The 26485-nt window shown below is 41.8% G+C and overlaps 1 protein-coding gene across 1 annotated transcript in view; it reads right to left on the bottom strand.

Moving 5' to 3' along the window:
* Nucleotides 1–16684: 16684 nt before the first annotated feature.
* Nucleotides 16685–26485, bottom strand: part of Elk (Eag-like K[+] channel) — a 686579-nt gene continuing 676778 nt past the window's right edge. Inside the window, 1 exon segment of the mRNA XM_068356818.1 lies at nucleotides 16685–18854. Within this exon segment, the coding sequence (XP_068212919.1) occupies nucleotides 17688–18854 (1167 nt within the window). The 3' untranslated portion in view covers nucleotides 16685–17687.

Raw genomic sequence — 26485 nt, 5'->3', positions numbered from 1 at the left:
AACAATGGAGAAATCTGTGTTTGTTGTGCTTTCATGTACAGTACTAACACTTCAGTTTGAGATTGGCCTATTTTAATATGAAGTTAGTACGATACATATTTACAATACATGAAATTATTCTATTTACATGCAGGACAGTGGACGATAAAATACAATAAAAAAGATCAAAATATTGATAGTTACCTCACAGATTGTTATGAATATGAATTAGCTGTTACATTCATATGCATAAATTAGAGCAAATTGAACATCACGTGTGTTTGCAAGTGTGCATATACAGTATTTGAGTGTCAAATCCAATGAATTTTACATAACATTTTGAAAAAATAGACAGTTTGATTTTCTATACCAGTGGTTCCCAACCTTTTTTCTGTCATTTCCCCCCTGCACCCAGTTCAACCATCCAGATTTGCCCCTTCATGCCCCGCCCAGCCCTCATGCCCACTCGCCTGCCTCAGAAATGGACATGATATTCCAATTCTCCCCTTGAATATCATGTCAGTGAGAAATGATATGATCATATCACAATTGAATGGCTAACAACAAATTACCGCACGTACTATGTGGACATTTTCCGCTTGTTTTAGTTAGTAGGTTGTGTAATTATTTCCCCCCTGGAAGCTTCAAATTTCCCCTCCAGGGGGAAATTTCCCCCAGGTTGGGAACCACTGTTCTATACAGTACTCTTTGATTTTAAGTTGATGTATCTTAACCCTTACACTGTTTTGCCGAATTTTCGATGGCGCCTTTTAGAGCAAAGAGCTGACTTTTGTTTGTACCTGTGTCTATTTTCCTCATACTATTAGCAACCATAATGCTATTTATTTGCTAGTCTTTTATTTTAGTTTTATTTCAAAGATGCACACATTGGTTGGCTTACCGACGAATATGTTTTCTAACTCGCTGATATTCTAAATGTGGTACAGTAATATCCCTCTTTACGTCTGTTCAACACATGTCAGTTCAATATGCATCGGTTCCGTTTTACATCTCTCTTTCCCCCATAGTAATACAAAAATAAAATCCAAGTTACGTCGTTTTTACCCCATCTTACGTCAGTCTCTTAAGTCATACAATAACAATAAAGTATTGTACTGTACTTCACATAGAAGCTTATTAATGTAAGTATTTGGTTTAAACAGGTTATAGAAAGTTGTAAGTACTTTTTCACATTAAGTATTTGTATAGGGAATGTATAGGTCACTTTATATATCTAAATTTGACTTGCGTCAAGTCTCTTGGAACTAATTAATGATTTATTGTGGAATATTGCTGTACCCTGAAGTTTTACAACTGCAACAATGTACAGTATACTTTGATTTAATCTGTATTTGACACAATTTTAATTTACTGTTGCATAGAATTTGTTGCTTTATACTTTCCAAGAATATTATTTTTCTCAGATGCTGATGATTACTGAGTAAAGTTGCTACAAACAACATAGAAAAATTAAAGTTCATGCCAGCAGTAGAATAGTGCCTAGAAGTCTGCAATGTTTTTAGCTAGTGAGGACCTAGACAAAAAAGGGCAAGTACTTTTAATTCTTTTTGCACAAAGCATATTTAGAGTTTACTGTAGTTACAGAACTATGTACTTGTCATTCAATGATTAATTCGTTGTTAATGCAATAAAGTCAACACAGTATAGATATAACATAGTATAAAGTCATATTAAAAAGCCATTAAAATAATCAGTGCAATTTTTCAGCTTTCTTTATACAGTGGCCTATTGGCCAAATAACCCTAAGTAATTATTGAGAGAAGAGGGCGGAGTTATTCATTAGGAGTGGCCTGATGAAACTGCCTCGTCTTGGTAGGGTCTATGAAAACTACTTTCTTTCTTCCCAAAGTGTGCACAGTTCACAATCGGTATGGTGCAGTTCATCTACCTTGTACAATTATCAGTCTTTTCTAAGAAATTTGCTAATCTGAGCCCTCTTCTACAACCATTTTGAACATTCATGACTTCTTCAGTTTAAATGCTTCCTTGTAGAGATGGCCAATCCTTGGCAGGTTAATAACCATCCCTTTGAGGCTCTATTAATTTCCTTAATGTTATAAAACTCTAGAAACTGCCGTGAATGCTTTCTGTTAGTGGAGAAGTTATAAGCATCACCATCAGAAAAATGAGTGAAAATTTTTAATCTTATCAATGGAAATAGAATTGGGTTCCTATTAGAATCATCCCCTATCTTGTATTGACTTTTGGTATGTTATTTAAACATCAAGCTTGTTCTTTAAGCTCTGTGAATATCAACAGCTTCTTACATTGAAGAAATATAGCCAGGGGACAAATCCTTGTTCATTATAGATACTGTATTTGCTGAGAATTTTCTAAAGGAACTAATGTTCAGGGGAATAAGGTTCTTACTAACAAAGCTCATACCATTGTAAGCAATGTTCTGAAGTTTGAAATTATTAGGAATCTTTGAACTAATGTACACATAGGACAATATAATCGTACGTGAACCAGCTTCACCTTACCCGGGCCACCATAAGTTTTTTCTTTTAAAGTCAAGGATTTCGACCAGTCACTTTGTTTTAGTCCTTGTGTTTTCTTCTTTGTGTTGGATAAGTTGATGGGTATTTACTCCCTCTCTTAATGGGATCCTTCAGGTATATCTCAAGAATGTTGTTAATTTCTAAATTAAGAATTGATGCTTTATGCTACATTCTGACCAACCCTCATTTGAACGTCTTCTTTTCCAAAATAGAAATCCACCATTTTAAATTTTTTTACTGCTAGCAATTGCTAACTTTTTGTTCCAAAGATTAGTTTTGAATGGTAAGCACTATTTCTTTTATTTTAATGTAATACAGTCAGACCTTACCACTTGTGGGTTTGATATTTTCAAATTTCATTATTTGCTGAAAGGCCTTGGAATTCTCCAAAGTAATATTTTTGGGTATGTATTTGCCAATACATAACACCAAATACAGAACAGGTCTTGATAGAAAAGAGAAAAGCCTTTACAGTATTACAGAGGGGCTTCAAAATTCAATTGTATAATAGTTTGTTTCAATTTTTATCCCATTATATAACCAAGTATGGTGTGCTGCATTCGGTCTTATAACTCGATGATTTCGTGGAATTTCAGTTGAAGTTTATTCTCACCTATATTATTGTAAATGTATGCAAACTAAAAAGACAAAGTATTGAGCTATATATAGTGTAGTTCCGAATACACCACACGATTCTCTGTTGTACAGGAGGAAAGTAAATTGAGTCTTGAAACCTTTTGTCTTTCCTATACAGTATAGTGTTATATAACTGTGAATAGTTTCCTATATATATTGTTATATAATCATGAATGGTATTAATTTGTGTTCTCTCTTAAGGCCGGCATACACATTTTTTCTAGTTACTCGAAGAAAAACGGAGTATGGAAGTGTCATTAAGGGTGCAGTAATTATTCTTTAATTTTTTAGGTTAATATGTTGTGTGAACTTCAAGGACTTCCCTGTAAAAGACTAGAACAGGGAATCTAATACAACATAAATAACAAAGAAATAATCTCCCCTACTCTAGGACTAGTGTATCAACCTGCAAAGCACGGACTCAGTGTGTAGGCTATAAGGAAGACCTTTGAGCTCAGGCTTAATAGAACTTGACATAGCCCTTGTATTGCTGAATTCATCAGCTATGGGTAAAGTCATCACATCATAGAAAGGAACCATCATCCCAGTTGGAGTCAATGCAACCAGTGCATCACTCTGCTCCCAACTGCCATCTTTGAAGTTCATTGGAAAAGGATAGCAGTGCCATAGTCTCTCTTCAAAGTGGTATAGAAGCCCAAGGATGTAAATTTTGGTTAAATATGTTGAAAGTTGAGTAAAAGTGTTATTCAATTTGTTCAGCATAAACATTTGTTCCGGCTTCTTGTAAGTATGGATGCGTTTTATCTTTTCACTCTTCCCATTGTTAAAATTTGACATCCCTTTCTAATTGATGAATAAACTTAGATTTATTTTTATTAATTTAGCTTGCATAGCATAATAAATTTCCTCTTTCTTAACTTGTGTCAAGCTTTTGAATATTTGGGTCTTAAATCACTCGCATCATTAATTTCTTCACTCTGATTATTATGTTTAACATGAGTGAAGGTTATGAGACTAAAGGAGAATTTTAGCCAAGTCTTATTGTTAAGCTATGATTATACTTCGATGTCTCACAGGAGTATAGAATACAGGAGGGGAGGGTTCCCAGCCCCCTCACCCCGTCCCTTTTAGTCGCCTCTTAAGACACGCAGGGATACGTTGGATACTGTTGCAAGCAGTGAAGTTTCTACAAAGCTAATAAAGCGTGTGTTAGGATAGGAAATGAAGTGAGCGATTGGTTTCCGGTGAAAGTGGGGCAAAGACAGGGCTGTGTGATGTTGCCATGGTTGTTTAACTTGTATGTTGATGGAGTGGTGAGAGAGGTGAATGCTCGAGTCCTTGGACGAGGATTGAAACTGATAGATGAGAATGATCATGAATGGAAGGTAAATTAGTTGTTGTTTGCGGATGATACTGTACTGGTTGCAGACTCGGAAGAGAAGCTTGGCCGATTAGTAACAGAATTTGGAAGGGTATGTGAGAGAAGGAAGTTGAGAGTTAATGTGGGTAAGAGTAAGGTTATGAGATGTATGAGAAGGGAAGATGGTGCGAGGTTGAATGACATGTTGAATGGAGAGTTACTTGAGGAAGTGGATCAGTTTAAGTACTTGGGGTATATTGTTGCAGCAAAAGGTGAAGTGGAAGCAGATGTACATTAGAGAGTGAGTGAAGGTTGCAAAGTCTTGAGGGCAGTGAAAGGAGTGGTAAAGAATAGAGGGTTGTGCATGAATGTAAAGAGAGTTCTGTATGAGAAAGTGATTGTACCAACTATGATGTTTGGATCGGAGTTGTGGGGAATGAAAGTGATGGAGAGACAGAAATTGAATGTGTTTGAGGTGAAGTGTCTGATGAGTATGGGTGGTGTATCTCGAGTAGATAGGATTAGGAACAAAGTAGTGAGGGTGAGAACAGGTGTAAGAAATGAGTTAGCAGCTAGAGTGGATATGAATGTGTTGAGGTGGTTTGGCCATGTTGAGATAATGGAAAATGGCTGTCTGCTAAAGAAGGTGATGAATGCAAGAGTTGATGGGAGAAGTACAAGAGTAAGGACAAGGTTTGTGTGGATGGATGGAGTGAAGAAAGCTCTGGGTGTTAGGTGGATTGATGTGAGAGAGGCAAGAGAGCGTACTAGAAATAGGAATGAATGGCGAGCGATTGTGACACAGTTCCGATAGGCCCTGCTACTTCCTCCGGTGCCTTGGTTGACCGTGGAGGTAGCAGCAGTAGAGGATATAGCGTTATGAAGCTTCATCTGTGGTGGATAACGGGGGAGGGTGGACTGTAGCACCCTAGCAGTACCAGCCGAACACGGTCGAGTCCTTCTTTAGGCTGGGAGGAATATAGAGAGGAAAGGTCCCCTCTTTTTTAATTTGTTTGATGTCGGCTACCCCCCAAAATTGGGGGAAGTGCCTTGGTATATGTATGCATGTATGAATGATTATATGTAGGCTAGCATAGCCTGATTTGTGCCTTTCTAGCCAATTTACAAATGATTAATTATTAATACAGTTGTGAGTAACTACAAATAGTTCACTGGTTTATAGTTTTAGAAGATTACCTGACCTAAGTTTTTTGTTTTCATTAATTGATGAGATAGTTGTAACTTTGGTGAGGTTAGACTAGAGGGGGGAAATCATCAGTTATATGGGCTACAAGATCATTGGTCGTTGTAGTAGTGTTATAAATTATTGTTTAAGAATAAGAAAATTAATTTTGATTAAAAGAATACCCTCTTAGCATTTTCACATACAGGAATGTGTATATACTGTATTAAGATAATGTATGGAGAGTCGTTTCCTTCTCTCCCAAAATGGTCAAGAGGGAGAAAGAAGGGCTTAGTCTAGCAGCCTTTCCCCCCAATAGGAAAGTTTTCTCCTCATCCTTTCATATTTATAAGGTATGGTTAATGGAGGGAGAGGAGAAAGGTACAAAAGTCTTCCTAATGAAAATCTTGGTATGTTCACTTTATCGTCCCATCTTTTTTCACAACTTACTGGCTTGGTAAACCATGAGGTCAACTATGATGTAGTCGAAGGATAAAAGTAGAATCTTAGCCTGTATCATTGAGACTGACTATTTAAGATGTTAATTTTATGAGCCTACCTCTCGTTTAAATATGTGGCCACCATATTTTTATGGGGGAATGGGATGTATACTACCCCTTTGCTGATTGAGGTATCAGAAGGTTGGATGTAATAACCTATATCTTAGTCAACCCTGAGTGGGGTCACGAGTGTTGTTGCTTTCATAGTGACTGGTTTTCTGATTGGGGCAGAGCTTGCAACCCTGTAAATTCATTAGTTGGCTTTTAGTAGATCCATTCCACGGGCAATATGGATCCACTTGAGAGGACTTCAGAGTTTAAGCTGTTTTTCTTCTTTCATTGTGGGTGAAAGAATTTGCAAAGTTAGCTAGGACCACTGTGTATTTACCCAGTAGCGATCTTGAGGATCTCTTCTGCTTTGAAATAGCAGATTCAGCAGGGATATGGAGATGAGGTTGTGGTGGGCAAGGCCCTTTTCAAGGTACTGTAGTAGATTTTGGATCTGAGGTTGATCTAGATTCTGCAGAGGAGGAAGCTTTACTACAGGGTTCTTCAGATGAGGTTTTTGGCTTTATGAAGAGTTATCCCCCAGTAGACACCCTGATAACTACATTGCTTTCTAGGTCGGATTGAATTCAGAGTTCGCTATATAGGTTACAGGTTTGCTTGGATTTGGTATGTTTGCGTCTCCTGCGGATGTCTTGGTTATAGCCAAAATAGTTGATTCTCTGATCCGCTCGCTCTATGGTCACCACACTCAAGGTGCTGCCTTACCAGGTAGTTTTGTCCCTCTTTCTGCTTCTCTTTCATTCCAGCCTGTGGATTCGGCTGTGGCTGGGCCTTCAGGTTACCAGCTTCCTAAGAAGGTTCCAGTGGAGACTCTTCCTTCCTGTTGTTTGGATTAGGCTCTGGCTGGGCCTGTGGATTACCAGCTTCCTAGGAAGGCTCCAGAAGGGACTCTTCCTTCCAGTCTCTAGGATTCGTCTGTGCCTGGACCATCAGGTTACCAACTTCCTATGAAGGCTCCAGTAGTGGTTCTTCCTTCCGGTCCTACCGATTCGACTATATTAGGCCTTTGGGTTACCAGCCTCCTGGAAAGGGTTCAGTGGGAGCTCTTCCTGCCATTCCAAGTATTGAAGGTTGGGTGGTGAGTGAAATGGCAGAGGTGGCTTCTTCCATTGATGTTGAGGAGGGAGACTTGATGGGAAACCCTTGGTGATCCTGTGATGGATGCATATTTTAACCAGTGTCTAATATATTTTGGGATAAGAGTATGGACTTGCCATTTGATGATATTGAATTTGAGAACCTCTGTGCATTTCTAGATGTACGATTGAGGTTCAAGGATCCATTTCTTAGGGCATGTCCCCAGCTAACCATGAAAAAGTTGTTCTGATGCTTTAAAAGTCTGCTTTGAATATCCTAGCTGAGGCAGTTTTAGATATTGGGGTTTCTTCTAGACCACAGTTTTTGATGCTTCTGTGGTTGAAATGACAATGTCAGGCCAAAAACTCCCTTTTTGTCCAAAATGGTGAAATTGGCATCCAAGTCAATGAAGGAGGTACTGCTGAAACCTTAATGGGGATATTTCCTAATGAGTCTTAGGGATTCATGAAACTGAAAGGTTTTCTCTTTAAAAAATAGAACGCTGAGGCAAGTACCAGTAAGTTTGGCGGCCATTTTCCTTTAGTCCCAGATCATCGTAGGACAGTAAAATTCAGTGCCCAGCAGACTTGCTTTAACCTAGTGTCTGCTGTATTCTTTGGAAATGGGAGCTATGTGGGTTTTCCATAAGGCTACCTGTGCAGTAGTGACGCTACTGTGCAAACCTGTCTGAGACTGTGCAGAACTTTGTTAGAACAAGTTCTAAGGGAGGTACTATGTGCTGGCAGCCTTTTATCTGGAGAAGGTAGAATTAGAGGAATTTATGTATACTGATCCTCTTGTGTAAATAAGCCCTTGTGGACAAAGCCAAGGCTAATGTGGAGTCAGCCCACCACTTTGCTTATTTTGTGAGCTGCAATAAGTCTTCCTCCATGAAACATTACTAATTTGTGTCGGAAGATTGGATGGCATTGAGGATACTTGGCTTCGACCATTAACTATCTTGCCATATAAATCAGCATTGACAAAACCTCTCAAGGGCGTTATTGGCGTAGATGTATACTTGAACATTTTTCATAAGCTTACCAAGTCTTGTTTTGTGTAGACCATCTCCACCAATGCCTGAGTTTTTGACCAAGTTAAATAACTCATCCATATCCCTTAAAGAACTTTTACAAAAAGCCATACTGCATTTGTAATAGCTTTAGTCTCCTGAGCAAGAGTCGGTGAACTTGTAGAGCCTTACGGAGGGACCAGGAGTTCATTACCATAATCCCGGGTCAATTTCTTATCCTGACGCCAGACCTCCTCTTTCTAGATAAAAACGAAATGCCTCTTCCGAGACAGGATCCGATTTACATTTCGGCTTAAGTGGGGTTTGTAACATCTTTCCAATTTCATGTCCAAATCCTCAGAAGGTACTGTAGTTTGTTTCAAAGTACCTAGACCCAACAAGTCCTTTCAACAGGGACTCTCAATATTCTGATGACCTTCCTAATTACAAAGCAGATCCTGTCTCCATTCCTAAAGTCCACAATGTAAGAAAAAAGAGTTCTTCACTATCATTCTTTGCTAATATGCAATTTCAGAACATTCATAGCTTTACAGGTGGGTTTGAGCATAGGGTTTTCATTAAACACTACCTGAAATAAATCCAAGCAATACAACATTCAAGTTTAGTACTTGGTGCATTCGTGACCTCTACAGGGATAATCCAGAGAGGAGACCAAGTCAGCCAGGAAAAGCATACAACGGGCTTCTGACTGAGGACTACTGGAAGAGTCAGACTTGTAAGTTTTTCTTATCAATGGCAACATGGTTATGTGATGTATATTTTGCTTCGTTGTCGATGGTTGTCCTTGATGGTGCACTTCTACTTTTTAATGCTCTGGTATTAGTCAGTTGAGAGTACACAGCACATTAACCCCAAAAATCGGTTTGACAAAGGAAAAAATATTTTGCGGGAGGTACTGTGCAGTTTCCAGGGCCTTCCCTCCTCCTTAGCCTTATGCAGGGGAGTGGGGCAATGGTTTTTCACTTGAGAACTCAAAGATGGCAGTTGGACACAAGGTGATGCACTGGTTGTCTTGTCTCCAACTAAGATAATGGTTCCTTTTTATGAATTGATGATGCAGTACTGAAATTACATCACCCATAGCAAACAAATTTTGCCATTAGAGGTGCTGTGTCAAGTTCTATCGAGCCTGAACTTGAAGGTATCCCTTATGCACACTGAGCCCTGCTTTACACTTAGATACACTGACCTTAGTGCACTGGGAACAACATTTTTTTTATATTTATGTCATACAGTGTTGGATTCCATGTTCTAGTTTTTCACAGGAAATTCCTTGTGGTGGCCTATGTGGTAACATCCCTGACTGGTGATCGCCAGACTGGGGCTAAGAGTCCTACTCAAACTCATTAGTTCCTTTGGTTGCAGCAACCTCACCATCCATGTGAGATGGGGGTTTTGGGGAGCCTACAGGTCTATCTGCCGAGTCATCAGCAGCCATTGTCTAGTGCTCCTTATTCCTAGCTTGGGTTGAGAGGGGGGGAGGTTGGGTGCTGATCATATGTATATTTAGTCAGTCTCCAGGGGATTGACCTTTATCTCGGCCATTCGTGAGTGGCCTTTAAACCTTAAACCACACAGAACTTCCCGCAAAATAGGTTTTTCCTTTGTCAAAACCCTTTTTTAGTTTTTGCCAAACCACAAATGATAAAGTTGGACTATACTGTTTTTCAACTGTTGAGTAGAAAGTTTCTTTGGCTATTTTTATTCCTTTTACTTTTTGTGATAGCTTGTTTAAAAATTTAGTTTTGATACAATAGTTCTTTATATAATGTTAAGTTTAAGGTTCCTTTATCTTGGACATAATAACCAAGATAGAGATAAAATATAACTGGTAAGATCACGTCCTCTCTGGAGAATTTGGATATCCTTGGATTTTAATTGTTATTAATTCCAATCTACGATTTCGCAGTTAGAAATGAGAATAAAAGTCTTGTACTTAATTAGAAACCATGTTATTGGATTGATGTTCTTGTATATACTACAACTATAGCCATGACAGTTAGAAATTTCCTTCTTGTGATGGTTGTCTTCGCATGACTTTACTCACTTGTTATTGAATAAATTTCTTGATAGAACTTTGGGGAAATGGCATCCTCAATGACGCTTTGTTCCTTTGGAGATACGGTACTATCAATCCATTGATAAATGTAGTACTGTAGTTTTATTGTAATTTTTTACCCTGAAGATGCATAAAATTTGATGTTTATTAGCTATTAAATTTGGGTCTATGAAAGTCTAACAAAGATTTTCTTCTTTATGATTTAACCATGTACTGAACTTCATAATTTTTATAACTCAACTTTCTCCGTATACTTCTTTTACTTAGTACTAATAATTTCTTGAAATTAGTTTAGGAAGATGGCACCACTGGAGGTTGTGTTGTATCAGACTTCAATGGTTCTAACACTTTGTCTTCACTTTCTAATGCTTTTGTCTTATCGGTCAGTTCAGTCAGAGATGCTGGTGGATGATTAAAACTTTTAATGGGGAATTTTAATCTGTTTTTCTTTAAAACAATAGATTGTAGGTACTGGTATGTATGTTAGTATGAACTTAAAAACTTCCAAGATGGCTTTGCTTTGCTAATGCTCTCATCAAATTTATTGAAAGCCAATGATAAGCTTATTATTTTATGGCAAGCACAGAAGCAATACAGTATTTATAAAATACCTTAGTCAAAGTTTAAAGTATTTTTCTTTAACACTGAATTTGGTATTAATCAAAATGTATTTTGATTGCGTTGTTGATCTAAATTACTGTACATTTATTGTTTTAATTTGTCAATACAGTCATAAGTTCTGGAATTTACACCTTTGGCACAATGACAGTATGTTGTCACTGCATGATAACATTTATAATATTGGGTTTTAAAATATTCAAGATAACCTATGTACACCAGTATTTAGGATCATTAATATTTACCCTAAATGTAAAGTATGGAAAGGATGTTACTATAAAACATGCACATGCATAGAATACAAGCATTTATGTCTGGCTAATTTTGTTACTGAAACAGATTTTAAGTTGCGGTTATTTTTGGAGGGAAATTTCATGTTGAGGAAAATATTGTAGAATTTAAAGGTATTTTGGGTATTGGGTAAACCTTTATTTTATATGAATAATCTCAAGAAGATTACCAGAATCAAAGTTTATTTAATGATATACACTTGTTTAAATGTTTGTTGTTTGTGTACCGATAAATTCTTCTGTAAATGTTTGTATTTGTGTAAGTCTTAAGTTAAAGCCTTTTGCAAAATATAAATGATTATACTGAGAAAATCTTGAAATAAGGTACAGTAGTGATAAATACAATAATCATATCATCAGAAGCATGTATAGAAGGTAGAAGCCACATAAAAATCAGAACATTTTATTATGTTGCCTTTGCCAATTGGCGTGAAAGCAATTTCTGATACAGTAGTTACAGTACAGTTAATCTTTTGAAGTTTGTTGTTAGTACTAATGATATGGCTTTGATTGAGGGACAATAGTCTTGTGATTTAATTTTCCCCACTGATTGAGACAATAGTCTTGTGATTTAATTTTCCTCACCTGTTAAATAAAATGGCAAGTATAGTTGGGTGCTTATAATTTAAGGCAACATCACATGACATTAGTATTTTTACTCTCAGATTAATGTAGATGTGAAGTTGAATCATTTGCAAACTTTCAGAAGATTTTCTACACAATCTAAGAATGAGCATTGTTAAATGTGACAAAAAAGGCTGAAAATATTTTTCTAGAGAAACAGAAAATTAAATTACAGTGCTTGGAAGTTTCTACAAGTCACGTACCGTGATGGTAAGAGATATTAATGTTATAGTAACTTTGAACTTGTAATGTTTGAGGGACTTGACTTATTCATTGTCCTTGGGTTCTAGATTTTAATGTTTTCTTTTTCATTTGAAAGATTTCTGATTAAACACAAAGATTTACATATGTATTATGTAGGCCATGTTAATTGATATGTGCTCATATAACTTTCTGGACTTTGTGAAAAGAATTTGAAATATTTGTACGTTCCTTACTCTACCCATCCACTTTTCATAGGTTAGGTTGTTACACTGTGAAAAAGTTGTCCTCGGCAGATTTTCTTTGTACACCCATGGAAAGCAACTAAAGATATGGAGATCATACAATGGTGATTGGATCATGATTTGCTGATCCTACAGATATTAGTCTGTTGGAAATCCAGCTAAGTAAGCCTAACCTCTGTTTTAGGTGAGTACTGCTTCTAGTTTCAAGGTAAATTAAGTTTGTTAAAGAAATTTAGTTCATTCACTTGCTTGTTTATGTACTGTAACATAACCTCTAAATGTGCATCTTTTTATGATAAAAATCATATAAATACTGTATACTAGTGTAAATTGGATATATTATTCTACCAATTTTATATATTTAATTGGAATTGGTTAATTTTTGCAGAAAAACCTTGGTTCCTTTTGTTTTTTTAGGTTAATGTGCTTTTTTATCTCTAAGGACTAGAACAGGGAATCCAATGACAGACTCAGTGTGTATAAGGGAAACCCAGAAGTTCAGTTATGCTTGAACCTGTTGCATCACCTCTAATGGTAAAGACATAACAATAATTCAGCGTATCCGAAGTGGTTTCACGAGCGGGGTCATTGTCATACTTACTGTTGTGCATCCTGGGGCAGGGCTTGGGACCCTGTAAACTGCCCCAATCTGCTTGCAGTGGATTAATTTTTCCTAGAATAAGGATTCACTAGCAGCAGGCTTAAGAGAAAGTGCCATCATTCTCCTTTCAGTGGGGTTGAAAGGATCTGTTAAAATTGTGGGTTTCATCAAGTATTTACCCTGTAAGGACTCTAGGACCTCATCTGCCCAACGGCATTAGATTCAGCAGTAAGGAGTTGTGGTAGAGGGGTTTGGTAGATCAGGCCCCTTACCAAGTAGTAGATTTTGAGTTGGAGGATGATTTAGACCATGAAGAGGAGGCTGCATTACTCTGGGCTCAGAGGAGACTTGGTCTTCCCTAGGAGGCATCCTTTGGGTGCTCCTCAAGGTTTAGTCAGCTAGCTAGGTCAGCTCCAACCCAGGTTTCTGCTAGGCAGGCTACTGTTCCTCCTGGATTCAGGTTTCTATCCCCTCTGGATGCCTCATTTATTGCTAGGATAATTGAGGCACCACTCTACTCCCTCTATGACAATTTTGCTCAAGGCTCTACCATTCCTGGTAGTTTCCACACTTAACTGCTCCCTCTCCATCCCAGCCTGAGGACCTGATGGTGGCTGGACCTTTGAGCTATTGAGCTTGGGAAAAAAACACTAGTGGGGGTGGTAACTTCTGACCAGAGTCTTCTGGGTTTGGTGATGGGTGGCAAGTCAGTGAAAGCTCCTTTTATGGATGTTAAGAAGAGGGGGACCTAGCAAGAAACCTTTGGCAATCAGGCATGGGATATGCGTTTTGGCTTGAGCTGAATATTTTTCTATATAGAGACGTCGATTTTCATTCGATGATATAGAATTTGAAAACTGCAACAACATTCCTTGAATCATGTTAGAGGATTAAAGACCTATCCCTTGGAATATGTCCCCCAGCTTAGCCCGAAAGAGTGTATCCTGATGACGTATAAGTCTGCTTGGCAGGGGCAGTTTCAGAGGCTTGTGGTTTTCTTCTAGACCACAGTTTGCTTGATGCTTCAGTGGTTGGAATTTCAGTGCCAGCCCCAGAACTGCCCCTCTTGACCGAAATAGTCAAGATGTTGTTAGAATCCATGAGAGACATGTTGCTGAAAGGAGATTTCACTCCACCCATAGAATATATAAATCCTTTAAGGGTGTATTCTAGATAGTAAGGGATTCACAGAACTTAGGGAGTTTTTCAGGAAATCTTTCTTCTTAAGAAATGTGATGCTTAGGTAGGTAGCAACCAATTGGGCAACACTTTTCCTTGTTCCAGACCATCTTAGGACAGCAGAATTTAGTGCCTAATAAATGCTTAATGTGAGTATGTCATGTCCTCCTTACAACTGGGATCTGCAGGGGAATACCAGTCAGCCATCTCGGTGATGGCAAAGTTACTTATGAGGTAGAAGAGTTTCTATATAGTGACTTTTCCCCAAAAACTTTAGTGGACAAAGCTAATGCTAACACAGAAGAATGGAGTTAAGGATTTTGGCCCTGCCAAAAGAAGAAACCCTCAGGTGGAACAGAGCATAGTCTAAAAAGGTCTGGGTTGGTAGTGAATCTGAAAACCAGTTCTGACACTATTTTTATTGGATCAAAATCCTGGAACTAGACTCCTTTGTAACCAAATTGCTGAAAAGGGGATTCATAGAAAAATACATGTTCTTAAAATCCCAGGGCAGAATATTCTGTGTACCAAAAAAAAAAAGACACTTCTGAGAGAAGAGTGATCCTTGACCTGTATAATCTCAACCAACACATTACTGTGGATGCACCGAATTCAAGATGATGACAATCATGCATGTCGGACAATTACTACACAGAGGGGCTTTGATATATGCTATATATATATAGAAGATGGTTATCGGTATATCCCTGTTGCCACCCCACTTCTGACCTTGCTTAGGTCAGTGATTAAATTCCTTTGGATAAAGATCAAGCCATTGCCCACCTGGACAGCTGGCTAGTTTTGTACAGAGACAAAAGAATTCTGCCTTAGGTACACAAAGTCTAGCAAGTTCTTCAAGACCCAGAGTTTCCTGTTCAACTATACAAAAATCAAACTAGTTCCAAGAAGGAAATTTCAGCGGCTAGGTCTTCATTGGAATATGTCAAAAGCCACTTTCAGCCTGCCAAATGTGGTGGCCGGGTGGTTAGCGTCTTTGCCTCGTAATTGCCAGACTGGGGTTCGAGTCCCGCTCAAACTCATTAGTTCCTTTGGTCGCTGCAACCTCAACATCCTTGTGAGCTAAGGATTGGGGGTTTAGGGGAGCCTGTAGGTCTATCTGCCGAGTCATCAGCAGCCATTACCTGGCCCTCCTTGGTCCTAGCTTGGGTGGAGAGGTGGCTTGGGCACTGATCATATGTATATATGGTCAGTCTCTAGGGCATTGTCCTGCTTGATAGGGCAATGTCACTGTCCCTTGCCTCTGCCATTCGTAAGCGACCTTTACACAGTGAATTCTGCGCAAGGTCAATTTCTTTCTTGGAAGCCACTCCTCCTCCAGACATGAACTGAAGAAGGTCTTAGGTCTTCTTCAGTTTGCTTCAGTAATCAATCTACTGTAGTTTTGAAGAATAGGTTAAAGGACCTCAATTGGGTGTGGCATAAAGTGGCTCGAAAAGATTTTGAGATAATCTTGCCCAATTGCTCAGTTACTGCAAAAGAATTCTTAGATTGGTCTCAGCATGGTGTTTTTATAAGATACTTTCTAAAACAAATTCAATCAATGCAATGTGCATGCATGTTATTCACCTTATTAATGGTACCTACGAGGGGAAAGCCGATAGAAAATGGGGTACATCACCCAGAGCCTTCAACAGAAGAATAATGAAAGACATCTAGCTTCTCCAGATTTTTTCCTTATGAGAGGAGTGTCAGATTTTTTAGTTTATCTTCTAACCCATACATGTATGGTTAAGTTTTTTGCTTGTTTGTCTACAGATGTCCTTTATGGTACACAAGTTTACTCAGTTATTGCTCTTGTATTAATCCTTGGAGATCACACAGCACATTGACCCCAAAATAGATATTTTGACAAAGGAAAAACATATTTTTGGAGCGGTGCTGTGTGGTCTCCAAGACCCTCCCTCCCTATCATGTGGGGAAGGGAGGGATATTTGATTCTTACTGTAAGTATGAAAGATGGCAGCATTGTCTCACCAGCATTAGTATTGGTTCTTGGTGATGACGTGTTATCAATTGCCAGATGGTTTCAGCATTGGTGGTGCTGTGACAGGGTCACAAGTGCCTGAATTCCTTGGTCTCCCTTATTCACACTCCTCACTTAGCACTTTGAAACCCTGACCCCTAGAGCAGGAGAGACAATATTTTTGGTAATTTTATGTTGTACGGTATTGGATTCCCTGTTCTAGTCTTTTACAATTAAGTCCTTGGAAATCATATTGCACCTCCCCCAAATTAAGTTAATCCTTTGTCAAATCCCCACTTCATTTATTGAATTGGTGTGTTCTTTTTTTCCTTTTTTAAAGATAAACCTTAGTTCCCTATTTATTTTCTGTAGAAAAACTTGAGATGTCTTTATATTGTTGAATATACAGAAAAATCCATATAGTAGCTATTTTAACTACAAACAAAATAGCCAAAAATTATGCAATTTTTTTCATTGGATGTTCAAAAATATTTCAATTTTATATATACACCATTAGGAACCTACAGTTAAGTATCACATAATAGGGGAAGAGAGAGTTTAAGAAGATTGATAACTAATGTATTCAATAAAATGTTCTGCAGTTTGGGAATAATAAAGCAAATTCTTAGCATAGTAAAAGACAGTATAGAAATAACTCAACACCACATTTTAAGAGACAAGAGCATGATTTGCATAGTGTAAAGTTATGCTAACATTCCATAAACAAGATACAGTAACAAGATTTGAAATGATTTCAAATGCTATAAGCCTAAAAAGTGGCACAAGTATTTTTTTTTTAAATAACTTAAGTTATCTTCGATCTTTCTTTACGTATATCCTAAAAATACAGTTTTAAGGATACACAACATCATACATATTTATATGATGGATCTTCTCACTCTAAAGAAATTCATGAAACTGTTTTGTTAAAGATAAAAAGAATAAGAAGCATGCAATCACATATTATACTAAGACCTTATTTTGGTATAAATATTGAATAAGAAGAATTACAAACTTGTGCATGCATTGTTCACTAACCTGTGAACACTGTACATAAATGTATTAATATGTACTGTTGATAGGCAGGTGCAGGTTTGGCAGATATACTTACAGCATGTGCATTATATAGCTAAAAGTAATAGAGGTAGAATGGCCTTTAGATATCTGCTTCAAGTGCAGATAGCCCCATTAAGAAATAAATGGTTTTCCCAATGAATATAAAAGCCCTAGTGTCCATTCAAAAATGTAACATATCTTTACTGGAAACTTCTTACATCAGTGTCTACAATATTTTTAACTAATTGAAGATAATTACTTATTCTATCTAAGTTTTAAAATCATTTTAAGATATAAAAATAAATTCTTTAATTTTGTAACTATATACATGGAAATTCAGTTAGCTATTTTCATACAAGTTTATCTGATTTCAAATATTTTTTTGGTAATCCTAGCCACATTTAGATTTAAAATTTATGGTTAATACAATCCATATTTATCTTCCCTCATCTTATTTTGCTAGTTTGTACCACATATTTAGTAAATTGAAGTTCATACAGCAATCCATAGCTAGAAATCTGTTACACATGTTGACTTTTTAGTCACAGTAGACAGATCTGTATTTGGCAAATTAACTTTTTCAGATAGCACCTCAGTATTAAGTCCTGAATCCTTATCAGTTTTAACTGCTGAAAGGGAAGTGTTTGAAGGATAAGATGACAGTCTGAGGGATGATACTGGCATTGAAGTACTGCGAGTTATTGAGTGATTTACCTCGGAGAAACAAATTAGGTTTGTTGGACACTTTGCTGAAGAATCATAACTAACGACAGTACCTTCTTCATCTCTGGTAGTGTCCTCATTCTTTGTTAATGGGTCTTGTGGTTTATGGAAGGTTGAATTTTGTGACTGGTTTAACAAGTTAACACTAGATAATACATCTTTTAGGCTGCCAGTACTTCGAGATCCTGGTATAACAGTTCTACCCACCAGTGGCTTAGGATGCCAATTTTGAACATTCGTTAACTGGTAAGTTTCCACAGTAGTATTTCCCTTTTTGTTGTTATTGTTGTTTCTACTATCCCCAGCAGTGGGTGAAACTTCTTGAATGGTAATTGCAGGGTTAGGATCTTTTCCAATGGGACCTTCTTGATACTTAATAGTTAAACAAGGAATTTCTTCTCTATCTGGTGTAGAAACAGGACTGCCAGAGCTGCTACTGCTGTTGCTTCCAGCAATTGTGATACATGTATGGGCATCACTTCCTTGGGATGTGGATGTCGTAGGTGGTGGAGTGGAAGGACTAGTATAAGTTTCTTTGTGAGATTTGGTGGTAGATTCACCAGTTTCTTCTGTTATGCCCAAAAGCTGTAGTACTCTACTGCGGTGGGCCAACACAAAGGCTTCTAATACTGCAACTGGGACATCTATTGGAAGGTCAGTCTGTGTTGAAACATTTTTAGTGCGATGGTGGAGAGTGGTAGAAGGACTCTTTGTTTCAGCAAATACACTTGGAGATGACCTGCAAAGTGGTGTAAGCCGGTTTACTTCCATGTAACATGTGGCAACACCCCCTTGAGTACTTCCACCAGCAACTCCGCCCCGGGATCGGCCCGTCCCTTCACTTCCAGAAACTGTGTAGCAACTTCCTACACCACCAATACCTCCAACACCCATGTTATCATTTCCACCAATATTGTGGCTAATAGACTGTAGAAGCTGTAATGCTGAACGCACCTGAAAGTAAAAGAACTTGATAAACATTGTATCTATTAGTAAAGGTGGGAAATGTAAAGAAATATTTATTTTACAAAACAGTATCTTTTTAGATAAGTTTATTAATAGGTTGCCATCCACTTCATAGAATTGGACATCTAACTTGCTTTGCACCAGAAGTAATGCCATACTTTATCCATATATCAGATATTATTGGAAAAGAATGTAAAAGTATATTTATGTAAGAGTTATAAAACAAAGCTTCTAATTAACTTTGTGCTTAATCATAGGAAACAGCGTTCCCATTTTTTATTAGGGTTCTGAAAACACCTGAGAGAACCCATAAATCATGACAAAAGCTGTTATATAGAGAACCAAGAGCTCTTTCCAAGCACAAAGTAGTTCTATTAAGCATAACAGAAGCTATAGTAAGTAATTGTCATACTTCTGAAACTTTTTTTTTTTTTAAATAAATTTTGTTTCTACTTTTGAATGCTTTAACTATTCTGTTGTATTAATTTCATTATTAAAATTGGTGAAGTAACATTTTTACATATATATGACAAATATTCAAAATATTTTGCAGCAATCTTAATATACCAACCTACCTAGGCTTTAGGAAATCTTGATTTTTTTTTCTTGTTTGTTGATACTGCATAATTTGAAAACCTACCTAATACAGTAGGTTAAAACTGTCATTCCTACTACAGTCTTTAGAAGACATAGCTTCATTCACATGACATGATAATTGATCTCTCATTACATCATTTTAGTGAAAGGCCTGGACCATGACTGTAACTGGTGCTCTGCTTGCCCTTTGGCATGGATGCTCATGCTTATCATCATTGCTGGTTTTCCCATGGAAGAATGATCTAACAAGTGCAGAACAGATTAAAAAGGTACACTTTCCTCTCAACTGTAAGATGATACTAGCTGTGACAACATATAAATCTGATATTGCCAGTTGCTTTGAACCAAGAGTTATTCTTAAAAGGCTAAAAATTACTTGGCTGATGGAATGATGAAGACAACAGTGATGACCGACTTTCAAATGATAAAGGTAAGCGGGTTACAGATGGTGGACTGACAGATGGAAATGAAAATAGTATTGCTTGCGGTGACCTGTGTTTCATCTGGTATATGTAGTAGAGGGTTGGTGGGTAGGTTCAATCGAAATGTATTCAGAGTTTCACAATGGTAAATTTTCCTGTTATTAATAGCACTCATACCACTATTAAGTGGCAAGTTGTTCCTACGCAAAATACAAACCCTCGTCCTTTAATTAGGGAGTTGTTCCAACACAAAGTACTTACCTCGAACTACTTTCTTAGGAGTATCTGGGATCTCCTCCCCATCCGACCAGAGTTTTGTGTAGTTTACCCTAAACCCATTTTCTATGAGGGGCGACCTCAGGCGGAGTGATACGCGCCCTGAGGCTAACCCCGGGTCAGAGGGCATGCTTGCTCAGGTCTCGACCTCCAGTAAGTTCTCTGGTCGCGTCGCGATATCATCTCGCCGCTCTCCTTATCCCAGTGTGACTTGTGTGTCCCCGACCCTTTGTGTCCCACGCGCTTCCCATGTGGTCCCTTTGTGCTTTCTCTGTGTGCGCTTGTGTCTCGTAGTGCTTCTCCTTCATCATGGAGCATCCTCGCCGTTGTCCTGGGCCTATGGCCGGCAAATCGTATGGAGCGTTCCTTTCGAAACCAGAAGTGGACCCGCACTCCTTGCGTTCATCGTGCCGGGGCGGCGTGTGTTCCCCTTTCGACACGTGTCCGGAGTGCGAGTCGTGGAACGAGGTGCAGTGGGTGCGGTATAGCACCAAGAAGAAGAAGGCGGCGAAGAAATCGCCTAAGAAGACCAACATCCCTTCTCCCCTTGCTTCAATGAGCGCCTCGGCGGTCCGAGCTTCTCTCCCAGCCTCCCCTACCCAGAGTAGGGGATGAGGTAAGTCCGTTGCGGGGAAGAGGCCCGCGGCCCTTCCCCAGGAGTCTGATCTTCATGACAGTGGGGTTGTGGCGTCTTTTCAGGCAAGTGAGGGGCCTGAGGGAGGGGCGGGAGTGTTTTCGGAAGATGGTGACCTGGTGCCTGCTGGTCACATCTCTGATGACCCCATGTGGGGTAATAATGCTACTAATTTCTCCCCAGCCTCTTGGGCGTACATTTCAGGTGGTTCAGCAGCCGAGGGCGACGTCGAGAAGGAGCATTCCCTGCCGTCGGACCCCACTGCTTGGGTTCCCCCTAAGACGCCCTTCAGGTCCCCGATGAGGATGGAGGATGACTTCGGGACCTGGCCTCCCACGGGACAGCCTCCTCGCTCCCCCCCAGCGCCGTCAGCTGTCTTCCCAGAGGTTTTTCTGCAGGCGTCGTCGTCCACGGAGCGTCGCAGGAATCTTCCTACATCACCGCAGGAGCCGAGGCCTTCGAAGAGGGCCTATAAGTCGTCAGTCTCATCGGTGGAGGATCCTTCCTGCTCTTCGGAGGATGAGGCGCTGAGAAACCTCAGGAGGCGGAAAGGGAAGTCCCGCAGGAGGTTGTCGCGTTCCCGCTCCCCCTCGAGGTCGCGCCACGAGAGTCGGCGCCCAACGAATGGGTGATGGTTCACCGAGACAGACTTCTGGAACTAGCTGCGGCGCCGGGCTCCTCAGGTTGGCGTCCGAGGACGACCTCCCCCGGATAGATACTCCTCCGGCAGCAACGGCACCCGACGGAGGGATTCCTCATGGCAGGTTCCAGTTGACAGGCATAAGACCGCGAAGGTTCCGACTCCATCTGCCCAGCGAAGAGAGTCGCCCCTTTGGTCTGGCAGCTGAGTCCTGACCTCCAAGGGCCACCTAGCTCGGCACGAGCGCAGCCCTCGGCCTTCCTCAACGAGCAGGCCCGTAGATTCGAAGACCTCCAGGAGAGACGTTAGGCCCAGGATGGAGGCCCCCGTTCCGACGGAGATGCCCGTCCTTCGTCGGGAGCCCCTGCGGGAGCGTCGGTCTAGGACTCCCCCACGTGCGAGGTCCTCCGTCGGAGGAGCTCGACGACCATGGAGAGGGGTCAGCAGCGGAGGTATCGGCCTATCGGAGGGTGATAGGCCTCATCTGAAGTCACCACAGGCTGGACATACCGGAACCCTCCTCCGAAGATGCTTGGCGTTCCAGCCTAAATAGAATAGTGGACGCCCCAGTCCAGCAGCGCCCCTCCTTGGCCCTCCCTCTGGCGAAGGACGTTTACTTGGGTAAGGCTCACGTGGACAGGATAGTGGCGAACCACGCTGAGGCGCCCAAGAGCCAGAGCTCCTCCAAGCTACTCCAGGGCCTGAAGTCCCTGAGCAGGTTCTACCTCCCAGAGGGACAGCGAGCGGGTGCCTGTGCACTGGAGCTGGCACTCACCGTACTAGGGCAAGGAGCCTCAGAAGAAAGTGCTTCCATGGCTCCGATCTGCTTCTCTCCTTCGGAGGCGGTCATGATGGAGGAGATGTCGAAGGACCTTGTCAACGTCTCCTCCTGGTTAGACTGGTGGGCCGCCACCCTGGTGGGTGTTCAGTCGTCATACGACCAGTCAGTTCCGGAGACCCAGGCTTTGCTCAAGGTACTCATCAGCTCAGGAGGCAAGGCCCTAAAATTCTTGTCTTACCAGTTGTTAGCCATGTCCGCCAACTGGGTCCTACGAAGGAGGGACACTGTTCTGAGCAAGATATCCAGGAGGCTGCCGGACAGAGAGGCCAGATCTCTGAGGAACCTGACCCTGTGGGACGACGCAATCTTTCCCCCGAAGGCAGCGGAGGAAGCTATGGAGAGAATTCGGAGGATGAAGGTGCCGTTCGAGACCAGGCCCCACCCGGTAAGGGGGCCGATGTTTAGAAGACCCTCCGTCGACTCGCCTCGCCCTCCTCGGCCCGCTCCTAACCACCCTAGAAGAGACAACTCGGCGACAACATGGTCCCAGTCGTCTCGGCCTTCCCATAGGGGATCAGCCCCAAATCAAGCCGCCTATAGACCGTCCTTCTCCGCATCCAGAAGAGGTTGTTCAGGCCGGTCATCAAGGAGGAGATAGGGAGGGAGGCCCTCTACTCCTCCCAGAGCCTCAGGTGGGGGGATACCTCAAACTTTTTTGGCAAGCATGGGAAAAACACGGAGCAGACCCGTGGACAGTGACAGTTCTAAAAGAAGGGTACAGATTGCCCTTCCTAGCGGACTCTCCTCCTCTGATACCAGATCAGCAGGTGTAGTGGCTAGCCCCCAAGGATCCCTTGAAACGGACAGCTCTGCAGGGAGAGGTCTCAGCGATGTTGGCAAAAGGGGCAATGGAACCTGTTTGGGACCCAGGTCCGGGGTTCTACAGCAGGCTGTTCCTGGTGGAGAAAGCAACAGGAGGATGGAGACCGGTCATAGACCTCTCAGCCCTCAACAAGTTCGTCTGCAAGACGTACTTCAAAATGGACACTCCAAAATCAGTATTGGCGTCCTTGAGAGAAGGGGACTTCATGATGTCAGTAGATCTCAAGGATGCCTACTTCCAGATCCCGGTTCATCCCTCCAGCAGTAAGTACCTATGGGTGAAATGGGAGAACCAGACGTTGCAGTTCAAAACCCTCTGCTTCGGGCTGTCCACTGCCCCCCAAGTCTTCATGAGGGTCTTCACAACGGTCTCAGTCTGGGCACACGAACAAGGCATCCGCCTGATTCGTTACCTGGACGATTGGTTGCTACTTTGAGCCTCAGAAGAAGTACTGAAGGAGCAAGGCGCGAGGTTACTGCAGTTCTGCAACGTTCTGGGGATCACCATCAACCTAAAGAAGTCTCAACTGATTCCCTCCACTAGGACGACCTACCTCGGGATGGTTCTGGACTCCCGGTTAGTGAAAGCCTTCCCTTCCGCGGACAGACTGGACAACTTAGACAAGGTCCTCCGCCCCTTCCTGACGAACCAACCAAGGAGGGCAAAGGACTGGCAGAGACTAATAGGTCACCTTGTGTCTCTGGAGAAACTGGTCCCCCAGGGCAGGCTAAGGCTCAGGGAGGTCCAATGGAACCTAAAGGAGAACTGGATCCAAACGGATTCCCCCCACAGAGTGGTCCCGGTGTTTCCGAACACGAAACGGGTCCTGGAATGGTGGAGCTGCAGGACGAACACCCTCAAAGGGATGCCCTTTGCAACTGACCCTCCGGAGATGCTCCTGTTCACGGACACGTCGAAGGATGGGTAGGGTTCTCATCTCTTAGGGAAATCAGCAAGAGGAAACTGGACAGCCCTAGAGAAGTCCCAGCACATCAACGTTCTAGAGTTGAGGGCAGTACAAAGAGCGTGCCTGGAGTTTGTACATCTACTCCGGGGAAACACCGTAGCATTGATGTGCGACAACGCCACGGTAGTAGCTTACATAAAGAAGCAGGGAGGCCTAAGGTCGAAGGAGCTGTGCGTCCTCACTTAACAACTTCTGGAATGGGCCGAAGTGGAACAGATAAGAATATCAGCGAGGTTCATCCCAGGGAAAAGGAACGTCCTCGCCGACGGCCTCAGCAGGATGGGGCAAGTGGTGGGATCCGAATGGTCCCTACACCCGGAAGTAGCCAGGTCCGTCATTCAGAAATGGGGTTCGCCGGTGATGGACCTCTTCATAACAAGGCTGAACACGCAGCTCCCAGTGTTCTGTTCTCCTGTTCCAGACCCAAAAGCGGCGTTCAAAGACGCCTTCCAACATCCGTGGGACAATCTTGACGTGTACGCTTTTCCCCCTTCGGGATGATCAGGCAAGTCCTCATCAGGGTGAGAAAGACAAGCAACCTACAGATGACTTTGGTAGCGCCCTGATGGCCAGAGAGAGAGTTGTTCGCGGACCTAAGGGAGCTAACACAACAGCCGCCCTGGCCCCTTCTGGACAGGCCAGATCTTCTCCGACAACCACACTTCCAAAGGTTCCACGAAAATCCACGGTCCCTCCGCCTTCACGCGTGGAGGTTATCGAGCGTCTCTTGAGGAGGGAAGGCTATTCGTCGAGTACAGCAACGAGGATGTCGGGCTACCTGAGACGGTCATCGACAAATGTATATCAGGCTAAGTGGGCCACCTTTACCAAATGGTGCGACACTAGGGACATCAAGCCCCAGAAGGTCTCCATTCCGCAGATAGCGGACTTCCTAATTTACCTCAGGGATGTGGTCAACATGTCCATTCCAGCCATCAAGGGAGTCCGCACGGCCTTGGGCCAAGTTTTTCTCCTGAAGGGCATAGACCTGGGTAACTCCAGACATATCTCAATGCTCATTAAGAGCTTTGAGCAATCATGCCCCCCGCAAGCTGTGAAGGTGCCACAATGGGACGTGGCAAGGGTCCTGAAGATGTTATCTGAGCCTCCGTTCGAGCCCTTGAAAGACATCGTGGACAAGGATCTCGCTCTCAAGACAGTTTTCTTGCTGGCGTTGGCTTCAGCTAAACGGGTAAGCGAGATTCATGGTCTGTCCTACGAAGTTGCTCTCGAAAGGTTGGCGAGAAGTCACATTCAAGTTCGTTCCTTCCTTCGTAGCTAAGACCCAGAACCCTGCCGTATGGGACCCCAGGTTTGAGGGTTTCTCTATTCCAGCAATCCCCTGGTCGGACGACGTAAAGGATTTGTGTCTATGCCCCGTCAGGGCAGTGAGAAAATACTTGGAAAGAACAGCAAAACTCCAGCCCGGGATCAAGAGTCTTCTTGTTTCCACTGGCTTGTGAAGAAGCCAGTCTCGAAGAATACCATCTCCTTCTGGTTGCGGCAGGTCATCATCAGGGCCTACAGTAAGGCGGGAATCCCAAGCCCCATGACATTAGGGGCCTGAGTACAGTACTACGTTGGCCCTCGAGAAAAATATGGCAGTGGGCCCGATCCTAAGGGCAGGCACCTGGGCCAACCAGTCTACCTTCACGGCTCACTATTTGAAGGACTATTCAAGAAGATCCCTGGACAGGTTCTCGATAGGTACCATCGTTTCAGTGCTCCAAACGGTTTAAAGGCATAGCCTCAGTGATAACCGTGGGTAACAAGCACAAGAGACACAGGTTCGTTCCTGAAACCCCCTTGTACTTCCTTTCCCCCTTTTCCCCTTCAAGTTGGCTCTGTGAGGGCCCTGAGCCAGAGACGAGTACCTCATCAAGAGGAAGACAGGTCCCCTAACTTTTCTTGCACAGGTGAGTTTCTTAGACACTAAGATGGGTTTTTGTGTAGTTTCCTCTCAATCATTTTCTATGGGGCCAACACGACCTAGCCACTTTCTAGGTCTCTGGAGATTCCTCAGCACGGTCCTAAGAACTTTTTAGGGCCACGCCATCCTCCTAAAGTATAAGTCTCCTAAGAAAGTAGTTCGAGGTAAGTACTTCGTGTTGGAACAAATCACAAATTTTAAGTAATTTGTATTTTTCCTAACAGTACTTACCTCGAACTACTTTTGGGTAATGGCCCACCCTGCCTTCCCCGAGTGTCCCCTGGTTTTCTTAGAGACCTTAGCAACCAAGAACTTACTGGAGGTCGAGACCTGAGCAAGCATGCTCTCTGACACGGGGTTAGCCTCAGGGCGCGTATCACTCCGCCTGAGGTCGCCCCTCATAGAAAATGGGTTTAGGGTAAACTACACAAAACTCTGGTCGGATGGGAGGAGATCCCAGATATTCCTAAGAAAGTAGTTCGAGGTAAG

This window comes from Palaemon carinicauda, chromosome 33 (assembly GCF_036898095.1).
Source record: "Palaemon carinicauda isolate YSFRI2023 chromosome 33, ASM3689809v2, whole genome shotgun sequence".
Lineage (NCBI taxonomy): Eukaryota > Metazoa > Arthropoda > Malacostraca > Decapoda > Palaemonidae > Palaemon > Palaemon carinicauda.
This window is presented reverse-complemented; position numbering and strand designations above follow the sequence as displayed.